General features: G+C 44.1%; 2 protein-coding genes across 5 annotated transcripts; one reads left to right on the forward strand and one right to left on the reverse strand.

Moving 5' to 3' along the window:
- Positions 1-115: 115 nt before the first annotated feature.
- Positions 116-21,022, reverse strand: ube3b (ubiquitin protein ligase E3B). Of its 4 annotated transcripts, none has more exons than XM_014172110.2 (28): positions 20,937-21,022; positions 17,300-17,456; positions 16,901-17,070; positions 16,695-16,806; positions 16,374-16,433; positions 16,178-16,282; positions 15,968-16,064; positions 15,760-15,845; positions 15,423-15,505; positions 15,028-15,133; positions 14,723-14,843; positions 14,123-14,300; positions 13,740-13,903; positions 13,339-13,506; positions 13,056-13,227; positions 12,372-12,490; positions 12,099-12,213; positions 11,657-11,756; positions 11,410-11,529; positions 11,051-11,227; positions 10,811-10,921; positions 10,465-10,602; positions 6,912-6,977; positions 6,770-6,828; positions 4,792-4,974; positions 4,367-4,478; positions 4,138-4,230; positions 116-3,661 (listed from the first exon to the last, which is right to left on the reverse strand). In XM_014172110.2, the coding sequence occupies exons 3-28, from the start codon at positions 17,059-17,061 to the stop codon at positions 3,470-3,472; spliced, it is 3,198 nt and encodes a 1,065-aa protein (XP_014027585.1). In that variant the 5' UTR covers positions 17,062-17,070; positions 17,300-17,456; positions 20,937-21,022; the 3' UTR covers positions 116-3,469. The 4 variants fall into 4 exon arrangements, with proteins under 4 accessions (XP_014027585.1, XP_045562712.1, XP_045562711.1 ...); XM_045706756.1 differs by lacking the exon at positions 20,937-21,022 and adding an exon at positions 20,688-20,770; XM_045706755.1 differs by lacking the exon at positions 20,937-21,022 and adding an exon at positions 17,900-18,214.
- kctd10 (potassium channel tetramerization domain containing 10) lies at positions 20,798-27,846 on the forward strand. The gene is made up of 7 exons (XM_014172115.2): positions 20,798-21,031; positions 22,793-23,006; positions 24,987-25,156; positions 25,551-25,637; positions 25,754-25,806; positions 26,121-26,316; positions 26,624-27,846. The coding sequence occupies exons 1-7, from the start codon at positions 21,029-21,031 to the stop codon at positions 26,834-26,836; spliced, it is 936 nt and encodes a 311-aa protein (XP_014027590.1). The 5' UTR covers positions 20,798-21,028; the 3' UTR covers positions 26,837-27,846.
- Positions 27,847-27,900: the final 54 nt, after the last annotated feature.

Here is a 27,900-nt window from a genome sequence, read left to right on the forward strand (position 1 = left end):
ATGACATAACCTGTTCTACACAGCTGCCATTTCATTATTTAATATATAAATACCTCTCTGCACTATACAACTTCTGGAGAAAAGCATGGCTTGATTCCTGAAGAAAGACACTCACTTTAGTTAAGTAAAGTTTAGAATAAATATGGTTAACATGACTCAACAATTGTTAATGTTTTACAGCAGAAATATTATCTTACACAGACATGTTTTACATTGAAATAACCTTTTCAACAACCTGTATTTCACATAGTGCAACCAGTTTCAAAAACACTTTTAAAAAGGAGGGAGAGGACAGTACTTTCATAGGAGTATGTTGCACATTTCCTGGATTTCCTTTTCTTCTAATAAAAAGATAGCAAGATCTCATGACATCATTTAAAAGTGAGGAATGACCTCATCAAACACAACAGACAGAGTGTGTGAGGTATCTTCCATTCTCTCTTGGACACTGAACATTTGTCTCACTACAGCTCCATTTCCAAACCTCATTTCTAATCCGCATCAGGCTGTTGAAACAATTGATTGAAAGAATTTATGGGTAACATTTAGTCAGACACCACTGAGGACATTGACCACTGATTTGTCAGAGGCCACAGTCAGAGGCTCTTGGGAATTAAATATATCGCAGTCACAACAGACAAAATTGAGGTAAGATCTTCCCATATACTATAGTCTCCAATAGTTATTTCAATTTGTCAATGAAATTGATGGCATTCATAACTGTGGGAAATGCCTGTACATGTAGGTTGTACCCCTTAATATTACTATACACAAACAAATAGATCACAGATTTCGGTTCATTGGTCGATTTAAGATACCGAAGCAATATAAAACCATACAGAACCTTGTTTAGTGGCCCATAAAATCCCCATAACATCATCAGAAAGGTGTTTTTCTGTTAACTAGTGATTAATGCCGTGAGGTGTTGGGGTGCATTATGCCTTCAACTAGAAATGACCACAACCAGAGCCGTATCTATGGCTGACCACAACCAGAGCCGTATCTATGGCTGACCACAACCAGAGCCGCATCTCTGGCTGACCACAACCAGAGCCGCATCTATGGCTGACCACAACCAGAGCCATATCTATGGCTGACCACAACCAGAGCCGTATCTATGGCTAACCACAACCAGAGCCATATCTATGGCTGACCACAACCAGAACCGTATCTATGGCTGACCACAACCAGAGCCGTATCTATGGCTGACCACAACCAGAGCCGTATCTATGGCTGACCACAACCAGAGCCGTATCTATGGCTGACCACAACCAGAGCCGTATCTATGGCTGACCACAACCAGAGCCGTATCTATGGCTGACCACAACCAGAGCCGTATCTATGGCTGACCACAACCAGAGCCATATCTATGGCTGACCACAACCAGAGCCATATCTATGGCTGACCACAACCAGAGCCATATCTATGGCTGACCACAACCAGAGCCATATCTATGGCTGACCACAACCAGAGCCATATCTATGGCTGACCACAACCAGAACCGTATCTATGGCTGACCACAACCACGTAGTGCACACATGTACACCCCTCATGAAACAGTTCTGCATAAAATACAGACTCAACAAACAGGCTATTGCTTTTTATCAGCCTGTTTATCTGTCACTTCATTCAAATCAAGACCCTAAACTGCCTTGTCTCCCACCACCAAGTCACTAACAACTGCCCCACATAGTCTTTTTATTTGACCCTGTTAATGCAACATTTTGCATGGTATTTTGCAGGGTTTTCTGTGCAAGAGAGGGTCTGAAGGAGGGTAGATGGATACAAAAGAAATGCTTTCAGATTCAGGTGATCAACCAACCTATGACATGTTGTAGTATGGTTTGCTCCCTGTGTAACCCCTTTCCATGTGGCTGTAAGGTCTACAGACAAGAGAGCATCCTTACAGGGTTGGCATGCACAGCCAGTGACAAATTACACCAAACCTTCCTGGTTTGGTTGGTTGGTTTGTTCAGTGGCGGACATGGTAGAGGGAGCGTTGAAATTGAATTGTCTCGAAGCAGGCTCAAGTCTTTATAAATACCTTGTCCTGTGTGTTTATGGCTTGATTCCATTTCGAAGAGACATGGTCAGTCACAAACGCGATCCAACGCCACACTTAGACATATGAGGTGGGGACATACGAGGCACTCAGCATTTTTCAGAAGTGTAGTGAGAATTATTCAGTGAAATCCTAGTGTATAGAGAAACGTTCATGATTGACTTCACTATAACAGATTTGTTTGGGAAGGTCACAATCAGCGACATGCAATGCGGAAAAAACAACAGTTGTCTGCTGTAGTTATAGGACCCAGATATTTCACAGCAAATCATATAAAACATTCAAGAGCCAATAATTCATTATCAAAAGCAACCAACAAAAAAAAAAACACTCTGGAACCACGACATAAGATAATGGGACATCGTTTGTCTGTATCAAACAACCGCATGATCAGTGAAAGTATTGACATGACAGACAGGCATCACTTTGGGTTACAAATGCATTGCTGTGTAACATGAGTTCTAATTTCAATACATTGGAGAACAGAGATACAAGGTCTAATGCTTTTGTCAGGTGACTGACTGTAGTGTGTGTATATGGGGAGAGAGAGACAGATCGTCAGGATTTAATTCCTTAATTAATCCATGAGCCAATATAAATATGACACAGGCATCAACAGGTGACCACCTCTCTGTGGTTAGAACTTGTTGTTGAACATGAGGCAGTGATTTGTCGTCTCTTTATAAAAAGGTGCTTTCGTCATGTTCAACAAGGCTATTAAGACTCATCGAATGACAGCTGAAAGTTGCATGGATAACATTGTATTCCAATAGATAGGAAACTTTGTTCTATGGTTTTTCTCCAGTGAGAAGTCTATCACGTGTCTAATGGCTTGCATTGCATCTATATTGCTTTCCAGTTAATTTGACGTGGGAGTGCTAGATCCAAGTATCGTTCTATTAAGCCTGAGAAGAAATGGTAAGACATGGAGCCATTTTAGTTTGGCAATGTGTTAGGTAACACATTCTTCTCCTTGTTACGATTATTAGCATGGGGTTAAAGTTGAGAGAGTAGAAAGTGACTGTTCCAAATGTGTTGCTCCCACAGCACTTGTTTCTTTAGCTACTTGTCTATTTGAAGAAAGAAAATCTAACGTAGTCAATGACTACAATTGGACAGAAAATAGGTTACCGTGGTTACACAGGCAGCAAATGGGCTTGAGAGCCCTTGGGGTGGGTAGCTTCCAGAATCCAGACTGATTGGGATAAGAGAGGGTGGAGCTCTTCTGGTTTCCTAGGCTGCGATAAAGGTAGGGGGGGGGTGTATCTTATGTGTTTTGCCTTCCGCTTTGGTAAAGCTCCACTGACTTAACAGACTCCCGCCTCTAGCCTGGGTAAGGAAGACGCTCTTCAGTCGTTCTCCCTTTAGTTTTGTTGTCAGCAGGCCACGAGCAGGGGGGAGTTTATTTTATGAGAGCTCAAAACCTGTGTTCATACTGATGGCATAGCGGAGCTTGTCACGCAGGATGCTCTTCTTGCTGTAGTTAGGCAGCTTGAGCAGGTTGAAGCAGGTGGACGAGGTGGGGAGGCGACCGCCTGGTTCCTTCTTCCGGATGGTGAAGAAACCTCGGAGGACGCTGCCTAGGGTGTCCCCAGTGTCCTAGAGAGACAGGCGACAGGAGCACACATAAACACACAGTGACCCCAAAGTAGTTCCAAGGGACAGCCTTCCTAAAGCTATTTTCTTCTTCAACAAAAAGGCCAAAGTTCAATGGAGAGTAGCAGGGGTGCTGGTGTCGGTGTGCTGTCGTAGAGCTGGGACCACAAACTGAAAATGATCGACACCGACCATACCGATCACTAATAGCAGGCATTTTGCTGATATGATTCATTATGATTAGTAGTCTATGCTACAGAAATGTAAAGTTTGAAATGAAATAAGTTCACTAATATGGGTTATTGTTAATGGGACAATTGATGGCTACAACTTTTTAAATGTTAAACTGTGGTGCACATTGTTATAAACTTATAGTTTAATTTATCGTTATCGCATCAGGCAAATGATCATGGTATGGATTGTTTTCCATATCACTGAGCTCTATGTATAAACATTGACTATGATTACAGTGTTCTCACCTGATCGTCAGACACCTCCACACAGCGGATGGAGAAAGGGGGCTTGAGGTAGGCAAAACCTAGGAGGGGGGGTCTTGAACAGCTGGTGACAAACTGTAAATCAAGAAAAACAATGGATGATCACATAACAGTTACAAGTCTCAAACTGGCGCCCTGCAAGTCGATTTAATGCAGCTAAATGAATGAATGGTAAAATAGCATTTTTGTAACATTTGGGGCTGGTTATTACCTTGAGGAACATGGCTCTTTCCTCAGAGGAGAAGTCACTGGACAGGATGTCCCACAGCCAGATGATGACCCGATGGCTGCTGTGGAAACCTCCATAGTAAACTGTGTGTTTCCTGACAACGGGAGAGAGACGAAGAGAGAGACAGACAGAAAGAGAGACAGACAGAGACAGAGTGATGGAAAGAGATATACAGAGAGAGGGAGACCATGTCAGCGAGCACCTTCACCTTGGCTTCATCACCTTCTTACAAGGTCAGCTCATTGTCAGCGAAACAATCAAATGGGAGATTCAGACCATTTGAACACCGTGGATTTCAGGATTTCCCTAAAATGTTTGAGAATTGGCACATTGAAGAGCTGTCGAGTGACAACAGTAGTGACATGTGGAGGGGCTGGTCGGGGTCAAAGGGGTCAAAGGTGACGCACTTGAGGTCGTCCAGGTCGATCTCGGCGTTGTCCCCGGAGACGAGGCGCTGGACCTCGGGGGTGGAGAACATGTGCAGCCACTCGGGGTTGATGATGCTGCGGTATCCTCGGATAAAAGCTGCAGTCTGCTCCTTGATCTGCGTGTGCATGCGGAAGTGCGCCATCAGGTGGATGTAGCTGATCCTGCGGCACAGAGAAGGTCAAAGGTGAGGTTACGTCAGACTCAGAACACCATGGCAGAGTTTCTAAACCCAGAGGAGCAAACATCAGGTGCACAATTAAGAGCATCCTGTCGGACTGTATCACCGCCTGGTACGGCAACTGCACAGGCCACAACCGCAGGGCCCTCCAGAGAGTGGTGCGGTCTGCACAACTCATCACCGGGGGCAAACTACCTGCCCTCCAAGACAACTACAGCACCTGAAGCCAAAAAGATCATCAAGGACAACAATCACCCGAGCCACTGCCTGTTCACCCCGCTAACATCCAGAAGGCGAGGTCAGTACAGGTGCATCAAAGCTGGGACTGAGAGACCGAAAAACAGCTTCTATCTCAAGGCCATCAGACTGTTAAACAGCCATCACTAACACAGAGGTTGCTACCTACATACAGACTTGAAATCATTGGCCACTTTAATAAATGGATCACTAGTCACTTTAATAATGCCACTTTAATAATGTTTACATATCTTGCATTACTCATCTCATGTATATTCTGTATTCTATACTATCTATTGCATCTTGCCTTTGCCACTCTGTCATTGCTTATCCATATTTATATTCTTATTCCATTCCTTTACTTAAATTTGTGGGTATTAGGTAGTTGTTGTGGAATTGTTAGGTTACTTGTTAGATATTGCTGCACAGTCGGAACTAGAAGCACAAGCATTTCACTACACTCGCAATAACATCTGCTAACCATTTCATTTGATCTCAAGACTTCTGGGAACGCTTGTGAAGCAGACCAGGGTTTAAGAAGTCAATGAGAAAAGGGAAAAATTATTCCTTGGTTGTTCATTTTCTGAAAATCTAAAGGCACAACTGAGATTTGAGCCGGTGTCTTATGTAGCTGAAAATGTTATTACTCCAACCTTGTGAAAGTGACAAACTGACACGTTTTCATTTGTCAAAAACAACTTTATAGCAAAGGAGTGCCTTTGATTTGACGACCTGCACAGTTCAGTGAGAGAGGACTGTTAGACCCGATGACGTGTTTCTATGCATGAGCTTTGCTAGCCAACATCGCCATGACATCACCGACAAGCGTGATCAGGATTTCTATTGGAGAAGCAGTTCCCATCTTCATACTGTACCGTCTTTGACCATGGGCCTGTCTAGAAACAACCCCGTAGCCCTTACCTCCTGGGCACTTGTGAAATCAACTCAAACTATTTGTCACATGCGCCGAATACAACAAGTGTAGACTTTACCGTGAAATGCTTACTTACAAGCCCTTAACCAACAGTGCAGTTCAAGAAGAGTTGACAAAATATTTACCAAGTAGACTAAAATAAAAAGTAAGAAGAAAAAAGTAACAGTGAAAATATGAATGGATTTGATAGGTATAATAAGCAATGCAAGTACATCTACTATGCCCTGGCTTGGTAGGACATTCACCTTATTGCTTATACCTATCAAATCCTTTTAGATCTCCACAAGTGTCTGGAGGGGGGACAATAAATACGTCTTGTATTAGACAAACAATGGTGCGAACATCAAGTGGCATTAACAACTAACATCTGCAAGTTTGGTTCTACAGTATATCAGTGGTTCTCAAACCTCTCCTCTGGGACCCCTAGATGTTTCACAATTTCAGTAGCTCTGAACTAGCTCACCTGATTCACCTAGTCAAGGGTTTGATGATTAGTTGACAAGTTGAATCAGGTGTGCTAGCTGTGGAATAGATCAAATGCATGGAATGGGTGGGGGTCCCCGAGGGGTTTGAGAACCACTAGATACTGGATCTGCATCTTGCTCACTTGTTTTCGTTGGTGACTGGCATCGTCTTTCCTCCAGGAATCAGCTCGTGACAGACCAGCTGCCAGGAAACATGAAGAGAGTATTAAGATTAAAAGAGCAGTTCTGTTTTCCTGCATTCAGAGAAAAAAATATAGTTTCTACCTGTCCCATAACGTCCTCGTCATACGATAGTGTCAGTCCCAAATCACCAACATCCCCGTCATAGCGCTGGAAAAGGACAAAACCAAGATCAACCACCTATTTTGAGTCAACTTCCACAACTTGAAGTCAAATTGCTCACAAAAAAAGTATCGACAAAGCAAAACAAACATCTCAAATCAAAAGAGCGCAATTATAACCATAAACCAGAGTCGTGTTCAACAGGCACCAAGCGGGAGAAAACGGACTGAAACGGGGAGGGACCACCTGGACTTTCCAATCAGAAACGCTCATTTTCTGTATTTTTTTATTTCACCTTTATTTAACCAGGTAAGCTAGTTGAGAACAAGTTCTCATTTGCAACTGCGACCTGGCCAAGATAAAGCAAAGCAGTGAGACACATACAACAACACAGAGTTACACATGGAATAAACAAAACATACAGTCAATAATACAGTAGAACAAAAGAAAACAAAAAGTCTATATACAGTGATGAGGTAAGTTAAGGCAATAAATAGGCCATGGTGGCGAAGTAATTACAATATAGCAATTAAACACTGGAATGGTAGATGTGCAGAAGATGAATGTGCAAGTAGAGATACTGGAAAGGAGCAAGATAAATAAATAAATACAGTATGGGGATGAGGTAGGTAGATAGATGGGCTGTTTACAGATGGGCTATGTACAGGTGCAGTGATCTGTGAGCTGCTCTGACAGCTGGTGCTTAAAGCTAGTGAGGGAGATATGAGTCTCCAGCTTCAGAAATGTTTGCAGTTCGTTCCAGTCATTGGCAGCAGAGAACTGGAAGGAAAGACGATCAAAGGAGGAATTGGCTTTGGGGGTGACCAGTGAGATATACCTGCTGGAGCGCGTGCTACGAGTGGGTGCTGCTATGGTGACCAGTGAGATGAGATAAGGCAGGGCTTTACCAAGCAGAGACTTGTAGATAACCTGTAGCCAGTGGGTTTGGCGAAGAGTATGAAGCGAGGGCCAACCAACGAGAGCGTACAGGTCGCAATGGTGGGTAGTGTATGGGGCTTTGGTGACAAAATGGATGGCACTGTGATAGACGGCATCCAATTTGTTGAGTAGAGTGTTGGAGGCTATTTTATAGATGACATCACCGAAGTCGAGGATCGGTAGGATGGTCAGTTTTACGAGGGTATGTTTGGCAGCATGAGTGAAGGATGCTTTGTTGCGATATAGGAAGCCGATTCTAGATTTAATTTTGGATTGGAGATGCTTAATGTGAGTCTGGAAGGAGAGTTTACAGTCTAACCAGACACCCAGGTATTTGTAGTTGTCCACGTATTCTAAGTCAGAGCCATCCAGACTAGTGATGCTGGACGGGCGAGCAGGTGCGGGCAGTGGTCGATTGAATAGCATGCATTTAGTTTTACTTGTGTTTAAGAGCAGTTGGAGGCCACGGAAGGAGAGTTGTATGGCATTGAAGCTCGTCTGGAGGGTAGTTAACACAGTGTCCAAAGAGGGGCCAGAAGTATACAGAATGGTGTCGTCTGCGTAGAGATGGATCAGAGAATCACCAGCAGCAAGAGCAACATCATTGATGTATACAGAGAAGAGAGTCGGCCCGAGAATTTAACCCTGTGGCACACCCATAGAGACTGCCAGAGGTCCGGACAACAGGCCCTCCGATTTGACACACTGAACTCTATCAGAGAAGTAGTTGGTAAACCAGGCGAGGCAATCATTTGAGAAACCAAGGCTGTCGAGTCTGCCAATAAGAATGTGGTGATTGACAGAGTCGAAAGCCTTGGCCAGGTCGATGAATACGGCTGCACAGTAATATCTCTTATCGATGGCAGTTATGATGTCGTTTAGGACCTTGAGCGTGGCTGAGGTGCACCCATGACCAGCTCTGAAACCAGGTTGCATAGCAGAGAAGGTACGGTGGGATTCGAAATAGTCGGTAATCTGTTTGTTAACTTGGCTTGCGAAGACCTTAGAAAGACAGGGTAGGATAGATATAGGTCTGTAGCAGTTTGGGTTTAGAGTGTCTCCCCCTTTGAAGAGGGGGTTGACCGCGGCAGCTTTCCAATCTTTGGGAATCTCAGACGATACGAAAGATTGGTTGAACAGGCTAGTAATAGGGGTTGCAACAATTTCGGCAGATAATTTTAGAAAGAGAGGGTCCAGATTGTCTAGCCCGGCTGATTTGTATGGGTCCAGATTTTGCAGCTCTTTCAGAACATCAGCTATCTGGATTTGGGTGAAGGAGAAATGGTGGGGGCTTTGGCGGGTTGCTGTGGAGGGTGCCAGGCAGTTGACCGGGGTAGGGGTAGCCAGGTGGAAAGCATGGCCAGCAGTAGAGAAATGCTTATTGAAATTCCTAGCCTCAGAGCAGTGGGCAGCTGGGAGGAGGTGCTCTTATTCTCCATGGACTTTAGAGTGTCCCAGAACGGTTTTGAGTTAGTACTACAGGATGCAAATTTCTGTTTGAAAAAGCTAGCCTTAGCTTTTCTAACTGCCTGTGTATATTTGTTCCTAACTTCCCTGAAAAGTTGCATATCACAGGGGCTATTCGATGCTAATGCAGAACGCCACAAGATGTTTTCGTGCTGGTCAAGGGCAGACAGGTCTGGAGTAAACCAAGGACTATATCTATTCCTAGTTCTACATTTTTTGAGTGGGGCATGCTTATTTAAGACGGTGAGGAAGGCACTTTTAAAGAATAGCCAGGCATCATCTACTGACGGGATGAGGTCAATGTCATTCCAGGATACCTGGGCCAGGTCAATTAGAAAGGCCTGCTCGCAGAAGTGTTTTAGGGAGCGTTTGACAGTGATGAGGGGTGGTTGTTTGGTCGCAGACCCATTACGGATGCAGGCAATGAGGCAGTGATCGCTGAGATCTTGATTGAAAACAGCAGAGGTGTATTTGGAGGGCGAGTTAGTTAGGATGACATCTATGAGGGTGCCCGTGTTTACGGATTTGGGGTTGTACCTGGTAGGTTCATTGATAATTTGTGTGAGATTGAGGGCATCAAGCTTAGATTGTAGGATGGCCGGGGTGTTAAGCATGTCCCAGTTTAGGTCACCTAGTAGCACGAGCTCAGAAGTTAGATGGGGGGCAATCAATTCACATATGGTATCGAGGGCACAGCTGGGGGCAGAGGGAGGTCTATAGCAAGCGGCAACAGTGAGAGACTTGTTTCTGGAAAGGTGAATTTTCAGAAGTAGAAGCTCGAATTGTTTGGGTACAGACTTGGATAGTAATACAGAACTCTGCAAGCTATCTTTGCAGTAGATTGCAACACCGCCCCCTTTGGCAGTTCTATCTTGGCGGAAAATGTTATAGTTAGCGATGGAGATTTCAGGGTTTTTGGTGGTTTTCCTAAGCCAGGATTCAGACACGACTAAGACATCCGGGTTGGCAGAGTGTGCTAAAGCAGTAAGTAAAATAAACTTAGGGAGTTGCAAAACAATGTTGCAAAAAAAAGTACAACGATTTCGTAAATAAACACGGTTTATGCTGTAATACACACAATAACAGGGAATATAGGACTATGATAGTTGGGGCGGGGGATCTTTCTGACCTTGATGGAGGTGAGGTTCTTGTAGAACTCAGAGTCCAGGGAGGGCAGCTCGTCAATGGAGCTGTAGAAGGTGCTGTGGTGGTGACCCATGACCTGGCTGAGGAAGAAGGAGGCGAAGGGTACGTCCACCACGATGCCCTGAAAAACACACACACGTTGATCTCATGGACTATCAGGCATTGCATCCATAGCTCCAGCTATGAACCGTCGTTACATTTCTCCAGACCCATCCCTCAGTTTTATAGGGGGGAAAGTGGTGGGCAGGGCTTGTGGCTTTAAAAGGAGTCATTCTTGTAAATATATGGCAATTTCACATGACTAACATCCTCTGTGAGTGCAGACACACCTCATACATTGCTTTGCCAAGCATCTTCCCCACAAACTCAAAAAGCTGCAGGTGGTTCTCGTGGATGTAGGACGTAGGAGAGGGGTACAACCTCTCGTTGCCACTGGTGGTCTATGGGGGAAAATACATCATCATCAGCAGCAGCAGCATGGTTGACAGAAAATGGCTAAAAGCACCTTGTGAGAGTGAATCTTTCAAAATGATTCCAAAATTATTTGAAACGAGGTCTGGAGAGCAAACCTTAAAGAGGTTGAGTGCCGGGTTGAAGACTTTCTTGATGATCTCTTCCAGAAACTCCTTGAAGACGCCGTCCTGGTCGATTCCGGCCTCGTCCACACCAAGGTCGTTGACAAACTTCACACGGATCACGCCTTTGATGGAGTTGACAGGCAACCGGCGGAGTTGGTCATAACCATCCTGAAGAGTGTTCAGACAAAGAGTTTGGGTGATCAGTTTGGGCTGAAGTCACAGCCACCATACCTGACTGTATTTGACAACTAGACTCTGTCTCAATCTTTACACTTGAATACAGAATTCATCCTAAGTGGTATTCGAGTGTGGGGGAAAACATGCAACAGATCGATACATCAATTTAATACCTCTAACATCCGTGAGCGGCGAATGGTGATATGGGTGACATGCGGAGACGCGGAGCTTGTCTCCACCAATCCCAAGGTTTCCTTCTCCTTGGTGATAATGTTCCGGAACAGCAGGACCCTCTAAAGTGGGTAGTACAGGATTACGAATGGGGGTGAGACACTATGTACACATTGATAAGGACACGGTACAGTGAAACTACAACTACAGATGCCCCAGAGGGACAATATTCTTTCTGTGCAGACTCACGTTTTTGTGGGGAATGACGTGTGGTATGTACTGCAGTAACAGCTGAGCTCTCCTCTTGCCCTTCTCCAGCTCTTGGAACAAAAGGCTCGGCTTCAGATCCCTGAACATAAGGGGTGAAAGAGTGTGTGTGCGTGCGCGCCTTTTCCCAACATCACAATTGTCTCCCACAGATCACACCTGGAACAAATACATAGGTCAAATACTTGAGATGGGCCCGATATTTCCCCAGGGTGTACAGGGTGGACAAAGTTGGCGCTTTTGGCACTAACATTCCATTGGTTCCATTATGGTGGGCAAGCTTAATCAAGCGCACCTCAAGCTTTGAGAGTATTTGACTGCTACTGATCACTAGGATCACCTTATAAGGATTTGGGAAGTGCAGAATAACAAATATGGGAAGTATTGGGGATTAGGATCAGTATGTTTCCAGAGGGGCACTTACTTGCGCAGCCAGTTGTCATCAGGGGAGAACCTTCTCCTGCAGTCCCGCTCATAGAGCACCATCAGCCAGCCGTGAACACTGTGGAACAGGTCCAGCTTCTCCCCCTTGGCATTCTCTGTCACAACAACACACTAAATGAATGCACCCACTCACTAACCCTATCCCCAAGGTATTTCTCATGGTGCCAAAACCAGGGAGTGGCAATTCTGTCACTGTCAATCAGCTTGACCTTTGAGTTTGACAAGAGTTCAACAGGGGTATGAGGCGACTCACCTAAGATGCCGTCCCAGACCATCTTGTACACAAACGTGTTGAGAAACGAGGAGATGGTGACAAGCTCCTCCGTCTTAAATGAGATCTGCTCCTCGTAAACCTCGATGTCATCTAGGATCCTGTGGAAGACATACAGTATAACATGTCAGTAACTACAGACATCCAGGATCCTGTGGAAGACATACAGTATAACATGCCAGTAACTACAGACATCCAGGATCAAGTGGAAGACATACAGTATAACATGTCAGTAACTACAGACATCCAGGATCAAGTGGAAGACATACAGTATAACATGTCAGTAACTACAGACATCCAGGATCAAGTGGAAGACATACAGTATAACGTGTCAGTAACTACAGACATCCAGGATCAAGTGGAAGACATACAGTATAACGTGTCAGTAACTACAGACATCCAGGATCAAGTGGAAGACATACAGTATAACGTGTCAGTAACTACAGACATCCAGGATCCTGTGGAAGACATACAGTATAACGTGTCAGTAACTACAGACATCTAGTGGGTCTGGGATACTGCATTTATGGACAGTTTTCCAGACACAGATTAGTATTGAAAGTCCTTCTTAGTCCAGGACTAGATGTAATCTATATGTGGGAAACCCTCCCATACTGGATGTGTCTATCACGTGTCTGTTATATGGTAGCAATTCATGGAGCTCACGTGATGAGATGTCTGGAGCAGTCACAGAACAGCATGAGCATGGCCAGCAGCTGCTTAGACTCCTCTGTGTCGTTGTTCAGGCACTCCATGAACAGCTTGAGGCCTCCCTGGGGGCCTAGCTCGCAGATGAAGGCCCACAGCTTAGGCAGAAGGTCATCCAGGTAGGTTAGGCCTGAGGGCGACACCGCCGGTGACAACATGAGAGAACATACGGTGTGTGTGTGTGTGTGTGTGTGTGTGTGTGTGTGTGTGTGTGTGTGTCTCTCAAATCGCAGGGACTCACCAGTGAGGATTTGCAGTCGTATCTGAGTGAGCGTGGTGAGGGCTGTCTGGTACAGCACACAGATACTGCACACCTTCTGCACCTCAGCGGAATCCACTCGTCTCCCACCGACCGGCTTCAAGATGTTGCGCACCGAGGCAGACTTCTGAAACGCACGCTTAAAGAGGCCTAAGAGAAACCCACATGTCAATCAGAAACCACTCTGACAAGGTTACTTCATTGATAAGGTTTAGTTCATTGTTTTAAAACACAACCTTTAATACAGTGTCTGGATTGATCGACAAAAACCCAGGTAAGTGGGGGAAAAAAATATTATAATAGTGTCAAAATAATTAACCCTTGAAATTGATTGTTTAAGTGCCTGGGAGGAAAACAACAAACTGAAACCAAATTTGACTTACTCTTGACTGGCAGGTTGTTCTGCGACGTGGTAGGCTGTGGTGGAGGCGTGGGCTCTAGGGTCTCTAGCTTTTTGCTGAGGACGTCACTGAAGAGAGTCCGGATCACAGGCATGCCCCACAGGTACTGCAGCTGCTTGGTGACCAGTGGCATAGACTCATTCAGACTGGAGAGGGGGACAGGGTGAGGGAGTTAAGATCCACTTTAAATCCATGACATTCAATGGTTGAGATCCCATTTCATAGCCCGGTCCCATAACTTTTTGTGCCGTTTTGCTCCTATGGTCATTGTCATGAGTTTGGCATGACAATAGGAGTCCACAAGAGAGCAGAAACATATCTGGGATCAGGCTACACCTTTCAGGTTCTGAGGATGTCCCACTGACCCGTAGTCTACAGTTTGGGAAAACCAGCCTAGGACCGGGTGCCAGTGAGTGAGGTTGGATTTCTTCTGGGACACGTATCTCTGGCAGTAGGACAGCATGTCCGTCAGGTCTTTCACAAAGTGGTTGGCCTCCTCCTCCAGGACTTTCTCGTTGAGGTAGCCCAGGTGAATCAGGTTACCTACAGTACAACAGGATGAAAGACAGGCCCCACAGAGCAGCAACCCCAAAGAGCTGATTCAGTATGCTTCCCACAGCACCGCACAGAGAAAAACAAGAAAGAGTGATGCAAAAAAAAACTCAAACTTGTACACTCACACAAACAGTAGCCTATAGCAGGTTTCCCAAAATTGGTCCTGCCCCCCCCCCCCCCAATCCACTGGGTGCAGGTTTTGGTTTTTCCCCTTGCACTACACAGCTGATTCAAATAACCAACTCATCATGAAGCTTTGATTATTTGAGTCAGCTGTTTAGTGCTAGGACAAAAACAAAACGTGCACCAGGGAGGGCCCCAGGACCGAGTTTGGGAAACCCTGCCCTATAGAAGAGAATTAAAAACTATTGCCATAGAATAGCTATGTGAGGCAGTGTAAAGGACCATACCCAGCAAGCACAGTGTGTGGCTCCCCTCCAGGCAGACACAGATGTCAACACACTGCTCCTCGCGGCTCAGGAACAGGGTGAACTTCCTCAGCAGGTCGTGGGTCTGTATGGTGGCCATGCACTGCACAGACAAGCGCACGCTCAGAGGCTCTCTCACTGTACAAGCTATGATGTCTACACAATAAAGGGTGCGTCTGAAATGGCACCCTATACCTTACATAGTGCACTACTTTCGAGCACCCCATTCCCTACATACAGTGCACTAGGTAGAGAATAGGGTGCCATTTCTTCATGTGAGTGTCTACCTCTGGGGTGATGGTGTTGATGTGGGAGACGACAGCTGGGACAGACATGATGTGGATGAGAAGAGACCTCAGCAGGTTGTCAGAGAAGTGAGCAGCAATGACAGGTCTATAAAATAAAGACAAGTTACACTAATGGCTCCCAAAGCTTCTTCGGCTCCAAGCATTCTAAAACGGTAACCAAGCAGATCACACACACTATAAGATAGGACTTAATTCTCCATGAAGCTAAAACGCAGGATTATTTTCTTACAACAAACCCTGTTACTGAGAGGGGACGTGAGCTAGCTGAACCCTGGGAATATACTGCAATAGATCTGCTCCAGGCTCTAGTGATGCAGAGACAATTGATCCATTGTGGTTAAATGGGGATTAGAGCACTTCCAACAACCACTCACCTTAATGCCAACGTGAATACTGCTGTGAGTGTGCCCTTGGTAAGAGAGGGTCTGGAGCGCGCCAATCCGTTGGTGAGTAGAATCTACCAGGGAATCCAAACAACCAATACATGTCAACAACCAGGGTTGGGGTCAATTCCATTTCAGTTCCAGTCAATTCAAAAAGTAAGCCAAAATTCTAATTCTTCCTAATTGAAAAGCATTAAAAGAGAATATGAATTAGAATGTGTACTTCCTGAATTGACTAGAATTTAAATTGAATTGACCCCAACCCTGTTAACATCATAATAATCGCTCTAAAAGGCCTGGGTGGAAGATGCCACGTGTGTAACTGTACCTGCAGTATTGAATAAAATCCCTTTTGATTGAGATGCCCCATGATGTTCTCACAGATCCGGGTCAACGCTGGCCTGAGGGCCTCTCCTAGAATAGAGGAGGAAAGAAATGTTGGATTCCACTTTGTGTCTTTTTTCTTTCAATATCAAGACACTTGTGATAACAGAGGATGTGTGTGCACTGCAGCAGTGGTTTGACCTGAGACTGACCTTTCCCTCTCACTATCTTCCAGGTTGACGTGTCTGTGAAGGTAACCAGCATGGTAAGGTACAAAGTCACCAGCTTATTGTCCTGCAGGATGTCAGGCTACAGGAGAAGGAAGGGAGGGAGGGTTAAAGTTACAATTTTGAAATTTCAATATTTAAAATTATACACCTGTTATTTTATAAAAGGTTATTATCCTATGTATTTATATTTACCTTTAATTTTTTCAGAAAATTACAGGAGACCCACAGAACATCTTTGATCTGCTTGATCCATGGGATGGTGAGGTCTTTGGAAAGGGCCAATGACACATACCAAACCTGATAACCAAGAACACAGTCACAGAGTCAATCACACTCTGGGTTCATAAAAAATCTGTAATCACTGATGATCAATAATAATCATACTCACTTTGGGCTCATTTTCAACCTCCATGCTACCAAGAATGGAGCGACAAAGCTTCTCAAACCTCTGCGTAGCAAAAACCATCATAGTTCGTTAGTTAAATGTACACTAAGCAATCTTCAGTAATCTCAAGTACTATATTGATACATAATCATTGAAATGCCTTTCAGTTCCTAAGTAAATAAGAGACATTCTCCAGTAAGAGACAATTAAAATTCAAATCAGTTATAACAATGTACAAAACATATTTCCAAATCAGTTAACGTACAAAACATATTTGTTATATATTTTCAGTGAGGGTAAAGTGTAGGGATTAAAGAAACTCACCAGCTTATCCTCTTGACAAAAAATGAATAACAACTTCCGAGCAATTTTAAAAATGGATAGTGCATTTCTTTTTGTTGTTCCGACATCTTGAAAGAAGTCATCAACCTCTTTCCTGGTCAGAAAGAGAGAGAATTCACACATTGAGTCTCAAGAAAGATGATATGTCCTCCTAAAGCATATTGGCAAGTATTGCTTGTAAAGCTAACCTTATTTGCTTCTGGAGTTTGCAGCGACAGAGGAATCTCCTGACCAGCGCTTGGATCAGAGTGGCTGCTCTCTCCCTCTCTTTGTACCCCTTCCTCTCCTCACGTGCCTGCCTGGCTTTGTCCAGGAACTCAGACTTGGAACTCTGAGTTGCACTAAACATTGTGCACCCCTAAGGTCAGGCATAATTGACAGATTTAGTTGCTGCAGAAACACAATAGTGATGAATATTCAAGGAGAAATTCACTTGTCAGTATTCTCTGTGGGAAAAGGGGAAGGGGGGAAAACAATAACATGACTTAGATCTAGCCATACACTGCAATATAATAAGAATACTTATTCTAATAATGACATCACACACAGAAAACAATAGCACAAACACAGAACATGGTGTGTTATACCTGTGTTTTTCTCTGGTGATCTTCGCTTGACCTTTGCAACTATGCGCTATGTTTCTGCAGTCATTTGAACATCCTCGAGATCCAAGTTTCCAGAAACCCTTCGAGAGCTATAGCTGCGCTTTGGTTAGCCCAGCAAAAGCGGATCAATTTGTCATCTCTATGAAAATAACACATAAAGAACATTTGTAACGAGTTAGCCCATCATTACAACTTTGAGACCGTTTAAGCTAGCTAGCCAACGTTAGCAAAATTGTGGATGGTCTGTCTGGTCTCAAACGATGACACGTTCCTAACTTAGCTACAGTAGAAAGCAAGCAAGCTAACATTTTAATCCATGACAAACTAACATTGTGGTACAAATCAAGAGTGACAGTTAGCTATAGTAGCTAGATAACTACTAGACCCGACATAACTCGCTAGCTTGTTGTAGCCAACAATCTACTGTATTATGGTTAACGTTAGCTAGCTGCTGGTTAGCATAGCAGGCTAACGTTAGCTAGCTACTTCGTCACCACCAATTGATTGATATAACTTAGCTTTTTGTCAACGCATTTTACGAACATGAAAAGCTAGGTAAAACATTACTCAACAAGAACTTGCCGTTCACTGTCAATGACACCCCCATAAATTAGAGGCCTTAGTCTGTTTCAAAATGTAAACAATAACAAGAGATCCGTGATTGCAGCCATTAATCCTTGCACTTTCGCACTGAAAACATTCCAAGTGGGATGTATTTTTCTGAGAGTAAACAATTTACATAATCTTTTCCAAATTGATACACTGTATGTACACTGAAATTATGTTTGTTACAATTATTATTTTGTCTAAACTGGATCTATTCAATTAAAGCTTTTGATGCAATTCATAGAACTATGGATATGAATTTAAAGCTAAAGAAAATGGGGGAGCTATTATTGGTTACTCAGTTCCGGGGTGGAAGCTAATTAATGACGTATGGCCACAGAGAGTTATAAATGGGCTTGTTCGATATTACAGCAGACAGTGCAGGCGACTGCCGACTGACTGATCTACAAATCACCTTGCATCTTAAACATCGAGTCAGTATTATTTGTAGATCAGTCAGTCTATCGCAGATTACCCATGATAAATCACGGTTTGATGCTCTTACCAATCGCATTGGTATGGTCCAATCCGAAATGGATCCCTAGACCCTACACCCACTTGTGGCGATCTGAGATTTGACAGGTGCACCCAATATGGTAATACCTCAACCTTGCCCTCTGATAGACTATGCTGTGTTGTCATGTGTTGCTGCCTTGCTATGTTGTTATCTTAGGTCTCGCTTTATGTAGTGTTGTCTCTCTTGTCGTGATGTGTTTTGTCCTATATTTATATTTTATTTGTTTTTTAATCCCAGCCCCGTCCCAGCAGGAGGCCTTTTGGTAGGCCATCAATGTAAATAAGAATGTGTTCTAAACTGACTTGCCTAGTTAAATAAAGGTTAAATACAAATAAATAAAATACCCCAAAAATTATTTCAGCTCTCCACAAGTGCATTGGGTCCAGGGTTCCATTTGGGATTGGGCCGTTGACTGTCCAAAATGCTATTTTCTTGATTAACGCCCTATAAATAATTAACTTGTTTGACATTGCAGTCGACTGACTGATCTACAAAGATCAAAAATAACTACTCATTATAACTAGTCAGTCAGTCACAATTTACATACTCCAACCAGAAGCCATGGATTACAGGCAACATCCGCACTGAGCTGAAGGGTAGAGCTGCCGCTTTCAAGGAGCGGGACTCTAACCCGGAAGCTTATAAGAACTCCCGCTATGCCCTCCGACAAACCATCAAACAGGCAAAGCGTCAATACAGGACTAAGATCGAATATTACTACACCAGCTCCGACACTCGTCGGATGTGGCAGGGCTTGCAAACTATTACAGACTACAAAGGGAAGCACAGCCACGAGCTGCCCAGTGACACGAGCCTACCAGATGAGCTAAATTACTTCTATGCTCGCTTCAAGGCAAGTAACACTGAAACATGCATGAGAGAATCAGCTGTTCTGGACGACTGTGTGATCACGCTCTCTGTAGCCGATGTGAGTAAGACCTTTAAACAAGTCAGCATTCACAAGGCCACAGTGCCAGACGGATTACCAGGACGTGTACTCCGAGCATGCGCTGACCAACTGGAAAGTGTCTTCACTGACATTGTAACACCAACATGTTTCAAGCAGACCACCATAGTCCCTGTGCTCAAGAACACTAAGGTAACCTGCCTAAATGATTACCGACCCGTAGCACTCATGTCTGTAGCCATGAAGTGCTTTGAAGGCTGGTCATGGCTCACAACACCATTCTCCCAGAAACCCTAGACCCACTCCAATTTGCATACCACCCCAACAGATCCACAGATGATGCAATCTCTATTGCACTCCACACTGCCTGTTCCCACCTGGACAAAAGGAACACCTATGTGAGAATGCTATTTATTGACTACAGCTCAGCGTTCAAAACCATAGTGCCCTCAAAGCTCATCACTAAGCTAAGAACCCTGGGACCAAACACCTCCCTCTGCAACTGGATCCTGGACTTCCTGACGGGCCGCCCCCAGGTGGTAAGGGTAGGTAACAACACATCCGCCACGCTGATCGTCAACACAGGGGACCCTCAGGGGTGCGTGCTCAGCTGACCTTCTGTACTCCCTGTTCACTCATGACTGCATGGCCAGGCACGACTCCAACACCATCATTAAGTTTGCCGATGACACAACAGTGGTAGGCCTGATCACCGACAACGATGAGACAGCCTATAGGGAGGAAGTCAGAGACCTGACCGTGTGGTGCCAGGATAACAACCTCTCCCTCAATGTGATATGGAGATGATATGGAGATGATTGTGGACTACAGGAAAAGGAGGACCGAGCACACACCCATTCTCATCGACGGGGCTGTAGTGGAGCAGGTTGAGAGCTTCAAGTTCCTTGGTGTCCACATCACCAACAAAATATCATGGTCCAAACACACCAAGGCAGTCGTGAAGAGGGCACGACAACGCCTCTTATCTGCAATTCCCCCCCCCCCATTTTACGCAGCTGCTACTCTCTGTTTATTATCTAACTTTAACTCTGCCTACATGTACAGTACATATTACCTCAATTACCTTGACTAACCAGTGCCCCCGTACATTGATTCACTCTGTACCGGTACCCCCTGTATATAGCCTCACTACTGTTATTTTACTGCTGTTATTTGTTACTTTTATTTCTTATTTTTTAGTTATCTATTTTTTACTTAACACTTATTTTTCTTACAACTGCATTGTTGGTTAAGGGTATGTGAGTAAGCATTTCACTGTAAGGTCTACTACACCTGTTGTGTTCGGCGCATGTGACAAAAACAGTTTGATTTGAATTTACCATGACAGATTACGGTTTTGATCCTCTCGAACATGGCCAATGACCTGGTGAATATTCTACTTTGTGTTGAAGAAGTGTTTCAGTGTATTAAGAATAATACACTTTATAAACTTTAGAGAAAATAACAAAAATGGGCCATTGCACCCTTTTAACCAATTCTGTCAACTAATTTAGTAATGAATGATTAGACAAAATGCAGGGTAAATTAAAAGGGAAAATTATTAATTTGTTGGTGCGCACTTTCACTACCTGTAATGACGTCATCAATTGTTTGCTGGTCCGGAAGCAGGTGATTCTTGGGGCTGGTGCTCGTCGAATTCTGAAGTCTGTTGGGGGGTTCTATGGTAAATATGACTGAACAATGTTGTTTTAAAAGACACTTTCGGAATAGAAAACAATTGAATCAATGATCACGAATTGGAGAAATGTCGACGTACTTGTCCGTTTGGCCTAAGCTAGCTAGCTAACGTTTAGCTGTCTTGGTTCAGGTCTCCTAGCTAGCTAACGTTAGCTAGCTAACCGGAACTCTTAGCAAACGTTACGTGTACTTTAGCGCAATAATGTAGGCGAGCTTACCGTTACTCCAAAGACCTTATTGCTTATTTTGGACTGTACCACTAGTATGCACTCTTATGTTATACTAGGGAAATTGTGTTTCCATAACTCGGGCTGACAGGAGGATTTTTGACCAGGGCCCGTATTAACTTATCATAAACCCCGGGGCTTAGTTTTTTTTTTATGCCGACGACGACTCAGTCAGGGTTTCAACTTACTCTTGAGAGTTAGAATAGTAGGCTACACAAGGTGCAATTTCGACTTTTTTGTGTGCATCAACAGTTTATTTTATGTCAGTCACTCAATTAGCCATGTCAACTAACAATTTTTAGATTGGTAAATTAGTCTAGCCAGCTATCCAAACTTGTAGTAGTAATGGCAGAATACTGACCGTGCTCAGGGGCTCTGACCTCCATGGGGCCCCCATTGATTTTGTTAGTCACTCAGATCATTAACATGGCATAAGCAATGGCAACATGTGAATAATAGCAGGTAATTGGCTTTAAAACTGCAAAAATTACTCTCCGCCACATAGCAAAATGTTTAGAATTGCAGGACATTAACTTTCTCACTGCTGTCAAGAGGGGGGCAAATAAAGTGTTTTGCACGCGAGGTGGGGTGCCCAACCAAATCTTGCTTAGCGCCCCCAAGAGGCTAGGGTCGGCCCAGAATCAGTTACCCAACCAAGACAGGGACCCCTAGTTACCCACATGAGCCCCCTACCTCCTCTCCTCCTCCCATCTGATGATTACCAGAGCGGGCTCATGAGGCCACCTGTGGTTGGTGGTGAGAAGGAGTTACAGTTCACAGTAAGCCATTGTTATGTAAATTCCAACAGAAAAGTACCAGTAGCCTGGCTTTGGCTGCAAGTGAGAGCGAGCAATGGCGCCCGGCACGCGTAGATGAAAACAGAAAAGTCTTAAATCGAGTTAAGCAGAAAATCAATGCCTTTGCAGCCTGAAGGGAGAATGGTTTATGTCTGAACCGGTCCATGGGGGTACTAGTGTATAGCCGGCTGCATAGATTCCCTTTGGACGGTAAGATTAAACAACTCAATATCGCCATCAGCCGGCCTTTGGGCTAGTTCAGACCGAGCATTTGGGCACTTAACAGTCCCCCGGGAAGAAAATACCTTAATCAATAAACGCTAAAGGTAGTTAGCGTCTATGAATGGGGTACGCCTAGTTATGCTTTAGTTAGATCACTGTAAAGAATATAATGGGAGTTTTGTAGAATATAAAGTGCAGGTTTTGTCAGTCTTTGTCCGTGTGAACTCACCAGAACAAAAGTTAACTGCCATTCGGGTGTGTGAGTGGCAGGGCAACTAACTGGGCAAGACAAGTCATAGTTGTAAGAATTGATAATCGTATTGGTCCTACCTATCTAATCCTTTCCGATCCCAAATCCATAAGGGCAATTTAGAGTTAAAAGCTTGGTGTCAATGTGGGATTGAATGGACTAGTTTTCCAATGCTGACCTGTCCATGCGGCTCATTGTCCTGTTTGCCATCTTGACACCTGACTTGGGGGTGTTTTGTGCCCCCGTCACAGGAAGAGATGTCAGGAGAGAGCGTGGTGAGCTCGGCAGTGCCGGCGGCTACAACCCGGACCACCTCCTTCAAGGGCTCCAGTCCCAGCTCCAAGTATGTGAAGCTAAACGTGGGCGGGGCGCTCTACTACACCACCATGCAGACCCTCACCAAGCAGGACACCATGCTCAAGGCCATGTTCAGTGGCAGGATGGAAGTCCTCACAGACAGTGAAGGTACTGTATCTGTTAGACCTCCATGGCACCACTCATTTCAGATACGTTTGGCGGGATCCAGAGTGTCTGAGTGAGGAGTCTTTAACACCTCTATTATTACACCTGTATTTTTCTATCCTGGTCCGAGATCTATTTGTACTGTCTTGCCAACTTCTAAATGGTCATTGTCAAGAGTCATGAGTAGGGCTGTTGCGGTGACCATATTACCGACACACCAGCGGTCACGAGTCATGAAGGCAGTCAAATTTAATTATGCTTCTCCAAGCTCTGATGCCGCTGATGGTCCTTAGTATCCTACCAAACTTGCTAACTGCCTGGTACTCAGCACTCTATTGTCCCTCAAATCACTTTGACATCAATGCAAATGTATTCGAAAATCGAATTAAACACTTCATGAGAACCCATGAGCTCATATTGCGCAACATTTCTATAGGCTATGCAATTGTACAACAAAACACAGTGATAGCCTCTACTAAAAGGAGGAGGATCCTATCAGCTTTCTATAGGCTAGGCCTACTATATTTATTTCTCAACTTTCCTAATATTAAGCACATTGTTTATCTTTACAACAGAAGTATAGCCTACCTGGCTGGCATGAAAATGAACCACGGGAAAAGCGTCCTCAATTCGCTATTTAAGTGCATAGATGACATGTATTTTTCCCGCTGCCCCTGTTTCGAGACAGGTGCATGATTATGGTCCATTCTAAATCAAAACAACTTTCTTACATATTATTTAGTATATGTAAATCAAGAATAGTCTGATGGGTGACAATATTAGCCTATCACTTGAGAGTTATATATCATCACAGAATAACAAACTGCCTTTTTTGCGACTTTTTCGAATCATAGTCGCACACCTCATGTAGTCTAGCCCATAGACCTATATGTTTTGATAAGGTTTGTACCACAACTAAAGTGGCCAAATAACTTGTTAAAATGAAGCACATTAATCCGCTTTACAAGGAGTGTAGAGGCTAACTGGCATCCATAAGCAGCGCATGAGTTTTAAGTTTGGGGAAGATCATTTTCACCATAAAAATGCATCTTTATAATAAAAGCATTACATGCATAATCGCAGGGTGCATTACAGCCACGAAGGGGATGCCACCATGAAATTCAAGGCATTATCAAGTGCTTGTCAAATTGTGAATGAGAGACTAATGAAGTGTGTACAGCCGGCGCAAAAAACAAAGGCGAGCTCATGCTTTTCACGTGACTTTTTTCAAGTCATCATTAGTTGCTTCATGCAGCCTTACAATGTCTTAAAAATCAAAACATATTGCCCAACATTAGTTATGATACAAAAGTTACATTAATAACTCTAAATTAAGCATATTGGAGTACCAGTTTCTTTGTTAACCGCTCAACACAGAATAGTGTGCGCACTCCCTCAAATCATTTGGAGAAATGTTTTATTTTATTCAGCTTTGTTCAATTGTATTTTTCATACTATAAAATAATGCCACGGAATTCTAAGCAAATGTTGTCTGCCAAATGAACTAGTGTAACCCACAGCCATATCAGGACCTGACATGAGAACAACTCAAGAGTATGCTATTGTGTTCTTCTGAAATAGACTACATTTTCTTCATATCATGTTTCTTTAGACCTGTCTAAAATAAATAATGGATTCATTGTGAAGGTGTAGGCTATATTACATGGATTTATTAGACTTTTTAAAATGCAGATGTTTCAAAGGTCTGCATCAGTGGCTTGTAGGCCATGTGTGGAAGCCAGGAGATGCTAAATGTGTTTATGTTAATTAACGGTCAATTACCGTGACACCGACAGTTATTTGCTTGACAATCACCGGCTGACAAAATTTCGTGACCGCCACAGCCCTAGTTACGAGCATGACAACGAGCTTAGGAGTTACACACACAGTTTATAAACAGAACTGGGATCAGCCTAGTATTTTGTTAGCGGTCTAAAAAATGAAAATGGCCACTAAGTTGATCTGGTGGTTGTCCCTGTCCAGGCTGGATCCTGATTGACCGGTGTGGGAAACACTTTGGGACGATTCTGAACTACCTTAGAGACGGGGCTGTGCCGCTCCCAGAGAGTCGTCGGGAGACTGAGGAGCTGATGGCTGAGGCCAAATACTATCTGGTCCAGGGCCTGGCTGATGAGTGTCAGGCTGCCCTGCAGGTACCGTCACCCTTGGGACTGCTCGTTTCTCCTCTCACTCTTTACCCCTTTTCACACTACTGAGCTGAGCCAAACTGCACTGCACAGGCTTGGTTATGCATCGACCATAGTTGCTTGAACCGTGCTGGAAAGGACATGTCAAAAGGAAAATATCAGAGCCAATACTGTTTGAGTTGGCACAATGGTGTGAAATGGTCAGTCTCATGCCTCCACCCCCACTTTTCATCTAGCTCTACCTCCCACTGCCTCTACATTCTACACATACACCGTTACGGACCAGCCAACTCACTCAATCTGTATCTATCTGTTAGAGGACTTATGTTAAAAATCATATCCATTCTAGCTAAAATCTGTCTTTACCATTCAAGTATTTTTTTTTTTATTGGTGTTCTAGAACAAAGAGTCATACGAGCCGTTCTGTAAAGTTCCTCTGGTGACATCATTGAAGGAAGAGCAGAGACTCATCGCCACCTCTAATAAGGTATTGTTGACCGAGTCACGCATCAGAGTGAAGGACACGCCCAGTATTTACTTCAGAAGATCTAGTCTCACGTATTCAATTCTGACTGACGTTTTCCTGTTGTTGTGTCTACATAGCCCACTGTCAAACTCTTATACAACAGAAGCAACAACAAATACTCCTACACCAGGTGAGAGAGCCTTACATCTATTAAAGATGTGTAAATGATGAATGTAAAGTGAAAAATGTATGGTTTAAGTGCAGTCCACGTCCCAGGCTGACTACATTGTAGCCAGCTGCCAGATCTCACAACGCCTGGATAGGTGTTTAACATCACCTAACCACATCATATGATATAGCAATCTGATGTCCGACTGCATAGTCGATGATGTGGCACACAATAGGTGGTTACTGTGCGACAGCAATTACGTGGCTGCAGTCTAGTTGGCGTGGAACGCTACCTCTTATCACTAACCAGGCTTCCCCATCCTTCCCTCCATGCAGTAACTCTGACGACAACATGCTGAAGAACATTGAGCTCTTTGACAAGCTGTCGCTGCGCTTCAACAACCGTGTGCTCTTCATCAAGGATGTGATCGGCGACGAGATCTGCTGCTGGTCCTTCTACGGCCAGGGACGCAAGATCGCTGAGGTGTGCTGCACCTCCATCGTCTACGCCACAGAGAAGAAGCAGACCAAGGTAACGCAAAAAAAAAATCACACTCTGCAATGGCATATAGTGGGATGTCATCGTTAAGATATTTTATTGAACACAGACTCAGCAACTACATCATGTCTCTGGCTTCTAGCTTTGAAGGTAGACCACCTCTAGTAAACTACCCCAGTTTGGGAGTTTGTTGTCGCTAGCCTGCTGTTAGATTACTGTAGAAAAGTATACTTTAATATGCCATTGGGACATTTTCTTTGCTACAAAGTACAGGCATTCTTGGCTTTCAGATAACATAATGACCAGGCAGACCTAAATACATAAACCCCTTCCCCTCCAGGTGGAATTCCCTGAGGCACGAATCTACGAGGAGACCCTCAACATCCTGCTTTATGAGTCCCAGGATGGGAGGGGTCCAGACAACGCTCTGCTGGAGGCTACGGGGGGTGCCGCTGGCCGATCGCACCACCTGGACGAGGACGAGGAGCGCATTGACAGGGTCCGCAGGATCCACGTCAAGCGGCCCGACGATCGCACACACCACCACCAGTAACCCCTGACTGATCGCCCCCCCTTTGACCTTCCCTGTCTGATCCTGGACTCTCAGTGGACCATGTGTGTGCCTTACTTCCAACACCCAGCGCCTCGCTCTTTCTTCTTCCCCCACTCCTACTCTCACCAGTCCCCCACTGCTGAGGAGAGACGAGTGGAGACTTTGTGTGTAGTGGTGAAGTTGTTTCATGTAGACCATCTTGTTTTGTGTAGTGCTCTGAGGAAGAATGTCTGAGTCATCCAACATTTTGGGGTGTTCTGTGTTTAGTGTCTCAGAGGCTGGTGGATGCCAAGTTAGGTGATTGGATTATGAATGGGACGTCAATTGTGTGGAATGGAGTTGTCAGTGGTTATAATGGAGGGAATTAAAATGTCAGCATCATGCATTTTTCTTTGGTCCTTGCTTTGTTGCAGCAAGAAGAACAAGAATCATTACGCCTGTCGCTGAGTTTCTGGATGTTTGAAGTGTATGGAGAAACTATAATAGCAGTCAATCAGGTGTTCTACAAAAACAGTCCACCAGGGGGCATTATTGAATCAAACAGACAATCTGAGACAGCATCGCTGCCTGTGCAGCCTATCAATTTCCAATTAAATCGTTGCATTTTCCTTTTGCCCCATTCTGTGAATATCGGTTGAATCAAAATATCATACAATCGAGTACCTCCACTCTCCCACAACCTCTTTTTTTAATGAATAGGATTTCCCATTTAACGCAATGTCCCTTCATGCCATGTAAGTGATTGTTTAAAAGGAGACAACTTGAGCTGTGGTGTGAAGTGTTACCTGGGCTGAAAGAGCTCCAAGGCTGAAATGAACGTCTGAAACCAGAGCTCAACCCAAGGAGGGCTTTTAACAGGTAAAGAAATGAGACCTGTTAACCGTACATCTACACACTGTGTCCCCTTTTAACAAACACAGTACTTGTAGATTCATCTGTACAATTGTACCACAAAATGTTTTACATATATTTATACATACCTTATCACAAATAAAACATTTCTACAAGAATGTTGTTTGCGTTTACTCTTAATTTTATATTTGAAGTGTAAAATGATGGTACAT

Source organism: Salmo salar, chromosome ssa24, assembly GCF_905237065.1.
Source record: "Salmo salar chromosome ssa24, Ssal_v3.1, whole genome shotgun sequence".
In the NCBI taxonomy this organism is placed as follows: domain Eukaryota; kingdom Metazoa; phylum Chordata; class Actinopteri; order Salmoniformes; family Salmonidae; genus Salmo; species Salmo salar.